We start from the raw sequence: 10,923 nt of genomic DNA on the forward strand, positions 1-10,923 counted from the left end.
TCAGACTGAGGTTCATACGACCCTTTATGCAATACAACAGCACCAGAGCGGCCGGAGTGGATTTGGACAACACTACGGTGTGTGTGTGTGTGTGTGTGTGTGTGTGTGTGTGTGTGTGTGTGTGTGTGTGTGTGTGTGTGTGTGTGTGTGTTGCCATTTGGAACATGTTATCACACCAGGATACTGTGCTGTTTTCAGAGTTTTCCACCATATATTGGCTGTATTTGATTGTTAAATTGTTGAACCAAGTTGAACAGACTTGTCAGCTGACATCCTCCCTCCCTCTCTGTACTGCAGGTGCAGCGCATCGAGGAGCTGAATGAGCTGGACATGGAGTTGTATGATTACGCCAGAGACCTGTTCCAGCAGAGATACCAGTACACCAGGCAGCAGGAACGACGGCTGCAACGACTCAGGACCCACAACCAGAACCACAACGGTCAGGGGCTAGGGGTCGAGGGTCAGGGCCTGGGAGTGGGCCTGTGGCCTTCTAGATCCAAACTAACCCCTGGACCAGGAGAGGGAGAAGTGGAGGACCCAGAAGAAGGGGGGAGAACAGAGGAGGTGGGAGGGAGGTTACCGACGGAAGACTATATGAACCAGATAATTAATCGTTGGTAACGCACACACACTCATCGGAGGTTAGAGGTCAGGGGTGAAAGTGTATAGGGTAGTTATGGAGACTGAAGTAGAGGAATGGGTTGACATGTCACTGACAACCGACTTTCATCGTTCCCCCTCTCTCGCTCTCCCTTGCCTTTTCTCTCCCTCTTTGTCTCTCTGGTGCTCCACGTAAAGTGCGCGGTGAAAAAAACGATAGTGGGGAATCTCCCAGAAATCCCTTCAGAGAGCAGAGCTTTGTACCGTTGGACAGAAAGTTTTCCATTGGCTGAGCTGAACCGCGAAAATGAAAATGTAACATCTACAGAAAAACAGACTACGTAAAGCAAGAGTTTGGACCATGTCTAAAAAGCTTTTTTCTTGGACATCAGCCGCCATTTCAGACATGAACATGCGTCTTAATGACGCAATTCTCATTTTAGAACTACTATGTTTATTATTATATCGTTTTTATGTGTTTGTTTTTTTAAGCAGCATTGTAATGACACTGAGACCAATGTTACTGCCTACAGAAACAAGTGATTATTTTATTTGTATGTTTTTTAAAGGAAATGTAACCGATAGATGGACGTACCATGGACCATAGCCATTATTTAAAAATGATGGGGACGTTATGCATATATGTGTGTAGACAACTGGGTAGATATCCATCCAAATTACATCCTATTCCCTTTGTGGGGCACTACTTCCATTCCAACACCTTATTATTCCTTATGTAGTGTGCTACTTCTGGCACCATATTCCCTATATAGTGCACTACTTTTCATCAGATCCCTATGTGGCCCTATAAGGAATAGGGTGTGGTTTGAGACGTGGCCATGGATGTGATGAATGTTAGAGATGATCTGATGCCGTGTAAATGGAACTGAGCCCAACCCTACTTCTGATTGGTAGTTAGTGCCTCTCAGGACAGGCATGATGACTATTAGACCTACCTGATATTTCAGGCTCACACAACTTTTTTTGGACTACTTTTCCCTGTGTTTCCGTGTGTGTTTGTCTATGTGCGCATACACATGTAAATAGTGTGTATGCATTTGTAAATATTGTGTGTGTGTGTGTGTGTGTATTGTGTGTGTGTGTGTGTGTATTGTTTGTGTGTGTGTGTGTGTGTGTGTGTGTGTGTGTGTGTGTGTGTGTGTGTGTGTATGTGTATGTGTATGTGTGTGTGTGTGTGTGTGTGTGTGTGTGTGTGTGTGTGTGTGTGAGAGAGAGAGAGAGAGAATGGCTTTAGCTTTGCTGTGTGATTGACATGCTATATGACCAATCTCTTGCCATAGTGTTAGAGGGATGAATGTGAACCCTTTTAATTTATTCCTAACATGGAGGGAGAGACACACACAGACAAAGGCTTGAGGTAGACATTTCCCTTAACTCTAGGTCACCTTGATATCTGACTCTGTATCACTCCCATGTGAATATGTCCAAAATAACACACACACACACACCATTATGTCAACTACAGCACTACTCAGCGATGGTAACGCTTTTGGAGTCCCTCAAACTCAAATTATACCAGGACAAACTGCTATAAACTTTCTTTACAATCTTATCGCTTACACTAGTGTCTTAAATATTTCCGTTGAATGAAATTGAATATTTTCCATCACAAACATTAACTTCCTGCGTGTCTCAACTAGTTCCCTCTATCAGTGTCATTCGGGCAATTTTCTTATGATTGCAAAAACGGATCATCAAACCACCAATTAAAATATTCAATTTTTGTAAAAAAAAAAATGTTTTTGTGCTATTATTTCCAACATTGGTGCACTCATATACGGTATATGATATACTTTCTCTCTCTAGTTCTTTTTCTTACTCACACACACACACACACACACACACAGTAAAACTGCAGAACTTTGACCTCATAAAACAGCCTGTTCCCTCTTAATGACAGCCTTGGTCCTGTCAACACTGATCTACTGTCTAATTCAATCTACACACACACAAACACACACCTTCATCCAAGGCCAGCCGGAAACAGCCCGTGGCTTGAGTGGAGGGGTTGAGGGGAGTAAATTACACTTCATGTCCTTGGTGGATTGAGGAGGAAGAGGGGGGAGGGGAAGGGGGGGTAGAAGGAGCCAGGATGAGGCAAAGAGGGTAAGGGGATCAAGTAGAGTCAGGTCTTTAGAGGTGAGAAGTGTAAATAACACGCAATGCCCTTCATGGAGTAAGGACAGGAGAAGGAGCCAGGGTAGAGCAGGAAGCAGCAGTCATAAGCAGCCTCATGATTAATATTTGTTTTAAACATTTTTTATTTAACTAGGCATGTCAGTTAAGAACAAATATATTTTTTACAATGACGGCCTACGCCAGCCAAACACGGACGACTCTGGACCAATTGTGCACTGCCCTATGGAACTACCAATCACAGCTGGATGTGAGCCAGGTACTATAGTGACACCTCTAGTACTGAGATGTAGTGTCTTAGACCACTGCTCCACTCAGGAGTCCAATATAGCAACCCAGTGACCTTTGATTGATTGATTTTATTTACCAGTTAAAAAAACACAAGAATGCGTACATTTTAAAAACGTAAAAAGGAAAACCCAAAGTCAGAGATTTATTTCCATTGTGGTCCCTAAAGTGCATGGACCTCGGACACACCACAGGGCTGGGCAATATTTCCCTGGATAGAGAGTACATGGTGGACTATACTAAACTCCATGTCTATAATCTCTGATTGGCCCTTTGTGTCAGTACACACAGACCCTGGCTCGCTGTCATTCCAAGAGCAGACAAGTAAAACCAGAAGTAATGGATGAGATGCAGCGGGCTGGAATACAAGAGATGTCGGCTTAGGATTCTTCTATAGGACAGTGAAAAACGGGCCTTACCATCTCATCAGGGGCTAAATCGTACCCCTGTGACACTGAGTTCATAGAGGGTCCTTCTAAAGAACATAGCCCAGAGTCTGTGTGTCTGTATTGCTTGTTAATGTCAAATAAATATACAGTAGAGCCCCACTGACACCCAGAGATTTATACTGTCCAGTCTATCTGGCCATGACCCATGGCTTGCCCTCTTGGACCCTCGGTTGAATTACCAGTAATCAGACATTTATGGACACACACACACACACCTAACATGAAAACAGATGTGGGTTCGGCTGAGTCAATGGAAGCTATATGGATTACAAGTTAGAGATGGGCCATAACGTGCTTCTCTTATATGTGATTTAATATGTTGAATAATATTAAAATAATATGCAAATATATCATCAATAACTGGGACTAGTCAGTATTAATACCAAATACAACTGCCTCCTACTCCTCGCTACAGGTTCATGTTAATGATAGGGTTCCCCGCTTCACAAGTGGTGAATTAGCTTCATGTTGGGGACCTCTCCTCACCCCCATTATACTGACATGGAGACTTTAATTAGCGAGGACTCACATGAAACCAAAGACTCACAGACACACAGTAGAGTGTGTTAACATTAATGTGAGTGAGTTTAATTGGGGATGTTTGCACAGGGCTGGTCCTGTGTGTAACCTATAAAATGGCAGTCCTGCGAGGTGTGACTGCAGCCAGGGAGAACGCCGACCTCCCGCCCCAGGGACGCCATTTTGTATTTGACCCCAGAGATGACAGCCACATCCCATAATTCATCCGGAGACATCACCTTCCTGACAGACAAACGGCCCCTGTGGGGAGTGTGTGTGTGCGTGCATTTGTGCAGGCGTGTGTTTGTGGGGGAGGAGGGCATGTGTGTGGTGTGTGTATTGGTGTGTGTGAAGGTCAGGTCTGACAGGATAATTAATGGACCAGCTCTTTTTTGTATTAATATTAAATCAAACCATTGAGCTAGTACAGTCCCTCAGGAACTGACCCTCTCTCCTCTGTAATTTCAAAAGCAGACGGGGTGCCGACTGCAGGCCGGTTGCCTACCCTTCCTACAGCTGGTGGCCTGGTGCAGTCGCAATAACCTGTAGATTATGTAAATGTCTATATTCTGTCTGTATATTTTGTCTATTGCTAGCAGCAGCACTTTACTAAGTCAAAGTCTGGTATGTGAAAATGGACTTGGCAAATGAAGGTGATTCTGATTCTGATGTGTGCACCATAGAGATAGATAGAAGCATTGTAGAGCCCAAAGCCTGTTTTAGCATGGGGAGTGTGTGTGTGTGGTTGCATGTGAGTTCTTGCTAAGGGGAGTGCCATTGAGAGGGTAGCGAGTACAGCCCAGTACATCACGGGGGCCTAGCTCCCTGCCATCCAGGACCTCTATACCAGGCGGTGTCTGAGGAAGGCCCTAAAAATTGTCAAAGACTCCAGCCACCCAAGTCATAGACTGTTCTCTCTGCTACCGCACAACAACAAAGTCTGGGACCAAAAGGCTCCTGAACAACTTATACCTCCAACTTCTACCTGCTTAACCAGTTAATCAAATGGCTACCAATCATCTAAACAGATCATCAAGATAGATGGATTATTTTAAATATGTTATTGGACAATAAACAGATATGGCTTATTAACCTATACGGTCCAAATAATGATGATCCAAGCTTCTTTGAAAACATATATACGAATATATAAGAATTTAACTCTACAAGCAACACTAGACACTAGACTCTATTATTATGGTGGGAGATTTTAATACGGTCTTAAATACCTCTATGGACCGGAAAGGAAATCACACTACAAACTATCACCCTCAGGCACTTAAGGAAATCATGAATGTCATGGATATATGGAGACTTAAATACCCTGACCTAGTGAGATATACATGGCGGAGGATTAATCAAGCTAGTCGTCTTGACTACTTTCTTATGCAAATTCTCTCTGGCACCAAAAGTTTAAAAAGTGTTGATAGGGGACAGAATGCGGTCAGATCATCACATAATTGGCATATATATTACTCTTACAGAATTTCCACGTGGGCGAGGATATTGGAAATTTAATCAAAGCCTACTGGATGATAAATTGTTTAGAACTAGGACAGAATAATTTATAACTGAATTTTTCAGACATAACATAGCAGATCCCCTTATTGTATGGTACACTTTTAAATGTGCCTTTAGAGGCCATGCAATTCAGTACTCATCTATAAAACAAAAGCTATTTAGATCAAGAGTCCATATTAAAAAAGGAAATTGAAGGACTAACAGTACAGCTAGATAGCAAAAAAACTGTACCATAGAGGCACTGAATAAGTTCGAGGAAAAACAAAAAGAAATGGAGGAACTTATTCAAGAAAGATCCAGTGTAATATATTATAATAATAAAGCGAACTGGATGGAATATGGGGAAAAAGCACCAAATTCCTTTTCAATCATCAATATAGAAATGCTACCAAAGAAAATGTATTGAAACTTGTTACAAATGATGGAGTCACGCATGATTCACCGAATGATATTTTGAAAGAGGAAGTAAAGTACTTTAAGAATATGTTTTCGTTTTAGTCTCCATCTCCACTAACTGAAACTAAATGTATGGATTTTTTTCCTAATAATAATGTAAAATTAGCATCTGTACAGAAAGACTCATGGGAAGGCCAAATTACAAAGGAGGAATTTCATGATGCAATTAAAGCCTTTAAGGCTGGGAAAACTCCAGGGCTGGATGGCATACCAGTGGAAGTATACAAAACTTGTTTTGATATACTCAGAGGACCATTATTAGCATGTTTTAACCACTCCTATATAAATGGTAGATTATCAGACATGCAACAAGAAGGTCTGATATCATTATTACTGAAACCGGACCCAAGTGGTATATATAAAGATCCAGTCCATTTAAAACATTGGAGACCTCTTACACTTCAGTGTTGTGATGCAAAAAATCCTAACAAAATGCTTGGCGCCTAGAATTCAAAAAGTATTGTCAGATATTATTCATCCTAATCAAACAGGTTTTTAAATGGCCGATACATTGGAGATAATATAAGACAAGTACTGGAAACAATAGAATACTATGAAATATTGGGGACACCGGGTCTGGTTTTCATAGCTGATTTTGAAAAGGCTTTTGATAAAGTACGACTGGAGTTTATACAGTGGGGCAAAAAAGTATTTAGTCAGCCACCAATCGTGCAAGTTCTCCCACTTAAAAATATGATAATTTTCATCATAGGTACACTTCAAATATGACAGACAAAATGAGAAAAAAAATCCAGAAAATCACATTGTAGGATTTTTAATTTATTTATTGCAAATTATGGTGGAAAATAAGTATTTGGTCAATAACAAAAGTTTATCTCAATACTTTGTTATATACCCTTTGTTGGCAATGACAGAGGTCAAACTTTTTCTGTAAGTCTTCACAAGGTTTTCACACACTGTTGCTGATATTTTGGCCCATTCCTCCATGCAGATCTCCTCTAGAGCAGTGATGTTTTGGGGCTGTTGCTGGGCAACACGGACTTTCAACTCCCTCCAAAGATTTTCTATGGGGTTGAGATCTGGAGACTGGCTAGGCCACTCCAGGACTTTGAAATGCTTCTTACAAAGCCACTCCTTCGTTGCCCGGGCGGTGTGTTTGGGATCATTGTCATGCTGAAAGACCCAGGCACGTTTCATCTTCAATGCCCTTGCTGATGGTAGGCTTTGTTACTTTGGTCCCAGCTCTCTGCAGGTCATTCACTAGGTCCCCCTGTTTGGTTCTGGGATTTTTGCTCACCGTTCTTGGGATCATTTTGACCCCATGGGGTGAGATCTTGCGTGGAGCCCCAGATCGAGGGAGATTATCAGTAGTCTTGTATGTCTTCCACTTCCTAATAATTGCTCCCACAGTTGATTTCTTCAAACCAAGCTGCTTACCTATTGCAGATTCAGTCTTCCCAGCCTGGTGCAGGTCTACAATTGTTTTTCTGGTGTCCTTTGACAGCTCTTTGGTCTTGGCCATAGTGGAGTTTGGAGTGTGACTGTTTGAGGTTGTGGACAGGTGTCTTTTATACTGACAACAAGTTCAAACAGTTGCCGTTAATACAGGTAACGAGTGGAGGACAGAGGAGCATCTTAAAGAAGAAGTTACAGGTCTGTGAGAGCCAGAAATCTTGCTTGTTTGTAGGTGACCAAATACTTATTTTCCACCATAATTTGAAAATAAATTCATTAAAAATTCATTACATTTTTTTTTTCATTTTGTCTGTCATCTTTTTAAGTGGGAGAACTTGCACAATTGGTGGCTGACTAAATACTTTTTTTGCCCCACTGTATATAAATGCCTAGAAAATTTCAATTTTGGGGAATCTCTTATAAAATGGGTTAAAGTTATGCATAGTAACCCTAGGAGTAAAATAGTAAAGCATGGCTACATCTAAAAAAGTTTTAAACTATCTAGAGGTGTAAAACAAGGTTGTCCACTATCGGCATATCTATTTATTATTGCCATCGAAATGTTAGCTGTTAAAATGAGATTAAGGAATGGCTTAAAAACTAAGGTGTCATTCTACGCTGATGATTCATGTTTTATTTTAAAACCATAATTAGAATATTTTCATGGCCTCATAGAGGATCTAGATGCTTTTGCTATCCTCTCTGGATTAAAACCAAATTATTACGTATTGGATCACTAAAAAAATGCAAATTTTACATTACCATGTAGTTTACCAATTAAATGGTCTGATGGAGATGTGGACTTACTCGGTATTCAAATCCCAAAAGAAAAAAATGATCTCACGCCAATACATTTTTATAGAAAGTTAGCAAAAATAGATAAGATCTTGCTACCATGGAAAGGAAAATACCTGTCTATTTGTGGAATAATCACCCTGATTAACTCTAGTTGTATCACTGTTTACCTATTTGCTTATGGTTTTGCCTACACCTAGTGACCTGCTTTTTAAATGATATGAACAAAAAATATTACATTTTATTTGGAATGCAAGCCAGACAAAATTAAAAGGGCCTATTTATATAACGAATATGAATCCGGAGGGCAGAAATTATTAAATATTAAAGCATTAGACCTCTCACTAAAGGCATCAGTTATACAAAAGTTATATTTAAATCCAAACTGGTTCTCTAGTAAATTGGTAGGAATGTCTCATCCTATGTTCAAGAATGGCCTTTTTCCCTTTATTCAGACTACACCTGCTCACTTTTGGTTGTTTGAAAAGGAAATAATCTCCAAAATATCGTTATTTTTTAAACAAGCCTTAGAAAGTTGGTTGCAATTTCAGTTTAATCCACCTGAAAAGACAGAACAAATAATACAACAAAAAAAAACGTATTTTCGAAGAAATTAAAAATACATTTTAAAAAAGGTATAATTTTAGTGAATGATATCATAAATAGGACTGGTGGAGTTATATCACACATGCAGCTCACACAGACATATGGAAATGTCTGCTCTACCCAAAATTACAACCTACTAATTGTAGCATTACCACAAAAATGGAAGAGGCAAGTAGAAGGGGAAAAAGGTTGTATGTCGGCCCTGTATTAAAGAACATAAATGGTTAAAGAAAAGTGTGATAAATAAAAACATATACCAATTTCATTTAAGGACCAAAAAACGGACAGATGTGCCATATAAATTGCAAAATAGTTGGGAAGAGATTTTCGATGTACCCATTCCATGGCACATGGTTTATGAATTGATACGCAAAACAACACCGGATTCAAAACTTAACATTTTTCAATTTAAATTACTATACAGACTTCTTGCAACCAATAGAATGTTATATATCTAGGGGATACAATCTTCCCAGCTCTGCAGATTTTGCTGTGAGGAGGCAGAGTCATTAGATCATTTATTTTGGTATTGTCCATATGTATCTCATTTTTGGTCACAGGTCCAGGAATGGCTGAAGAATTGAAACATTTGCCTAGAACTAACGCTGCAGATAGCAATACTGGGTGATTTGAAAAGCCATAGTCAATCAATCAATAATATAATAATTATTTTAACAAAAATGTGTTTATTTTTAATTTACAATCTGTAGAAGCTATGAGAATAGAAAGGTTCAGTACTTTTGTCAAGCATCACAGGACAGTTGAAAAATATATGGCAAATAGAAATCCAAAATGGATGATGTTGAGAGGTTGAATGGAGCTGAAGGGTGGGACTAATAACAATATAACCAATGTAAAACATACGGGGTCTTTAAAATGTATATAGGTTCAGAAATGTTGTGAAATAGCACAGTTACAAATACAAATCAAACTGGATGGACATCAGAAATAGAGGAAGGACTAAAAACAAACAAAATATAACTATTGTAAAATAGATTGTGTCTGTAAAATGTTTATAAGATGTATAAACTGAAGGTAGACGCCTAACTGTTTATTAGTTTACTCCAATTGGGGGAGGGGTGGTAGGGTTTGCCGGGAATAATAAAGGTATATTCTAAAAAAAAAGTATGTATGTCTATATAGGTATGTGTATGTATATATGTGTATATGTATGCATATGTGTATGTATATATATATATATATATATATATATTTACCCCCCAAAATATATGGGGGATTGGAAATTATGCAGACAATTACATTGATGGAAGCATCAATCTTTCCGCAATATTAAGCTGATCCACCCCTTAAAAAAATGTTTTTTAAATAAAAAATAAAATGGCTACCCTGACAATTTGCAGTGACCCCCTTTTTATTTGTGCTGACTCTATGCACACTCACTGGACTCTACCCACACACTCACGCATACTACACTGACACTCAAACACACACAAGACTACATGTGCTCACGCACACAAATCATACACACACACATGCATATTGACTGCATACACACAAACACACTTTCACACTCTTCACATATGCTACTGCTACTCTGTTTATTATCTATCCTGATTGTCTTGTCACTTTCACCCCTACCTACATGTACATATTACCTCAACTATCCTGACTCAGTACTGGTACTCCTTGTATATTGTCTCATTATTGTTATTTGATTGTGTTACTATTTCCTTTCTTGATAAATTTGTCTTACTTTTTAACTCTGCATTGTTGGGAAAGGACTCGTAATTAAGCATTTCATGGTAAAGTCTACACCTGTTGTCTTCAGCGCATGTGACAAATAAAAATGTATTTGATTTGATTATTTTCACCATTTTGAAGTAGTCAATTGCGTGGGGCTTCCTATAGGTTAAGGAATGATTCCACATAATTCCAACCAGGTCATCAGGAAGGATCAGGCAATGAATTGTACTCTTGAGCAAACATTCCATAACTGCAGGTGGCAGTAAATCACCAACCTTGGCTTTATACCGTTTCAAACAACACACTCCAGGTGGCAGTATAGACCTTTCCAGTTTGTTAACCAACTCATATAAGCAGTAGTAGAAGAAAATGAACTACTTCAAAATGTAGATGGCTTCAACAGCACTACCGG

General features: G+C 39.4%; 1 protein-coding gene across 1 annotated transcript in view; it reads left to right on the forward strand.

Moving 5' to 3' along the window:
• LOC110495749 (heparan-sulfate 6-O-sulfotransferase 1-A) overlaps positions 1 to 2,358 on the forward strand; it is a 23,098-nt gene extending 20,740 nt beyond the window's left edge. The window contains exons 3-4 of the mRNA XM_021571152.2: positions 1 to 77; positions 298 to 2,358. The exon at positions 1 to 77 is cut by the window's left edge and continues 172 nt beyond it. Of these exons, the coding sequence (XP_021426827.1) occupies positions 1 to 77; positions 298 to 621 (401 nt within the window). The 3' untranslated portion in view covers positions 622 to 2,358. The remainder of the gene's footprint in view (positions 78 to 297) is intronic.
• Positions 2,359 to 10,923: the final 8,565 nt, after the last annotated feature.

The sequence above is a fragment of the Oncorhynchus mykiss genome, chromosome 18 (assembly GCF_013265735.2).
Source record: "Oncorhynchus mykiss isolate Arlee chromosome 18, USDA_OmykA_1.1, whole genome shotgun sequence".
Classification (NCBI taxonomy): domain Eukaryota; kingdom Metazoa; phylum Chordata; class Actinopteri; order Salmoniformes; family Salmonidae; genus Oncorhynchus; species Oncorhynchus mykiss.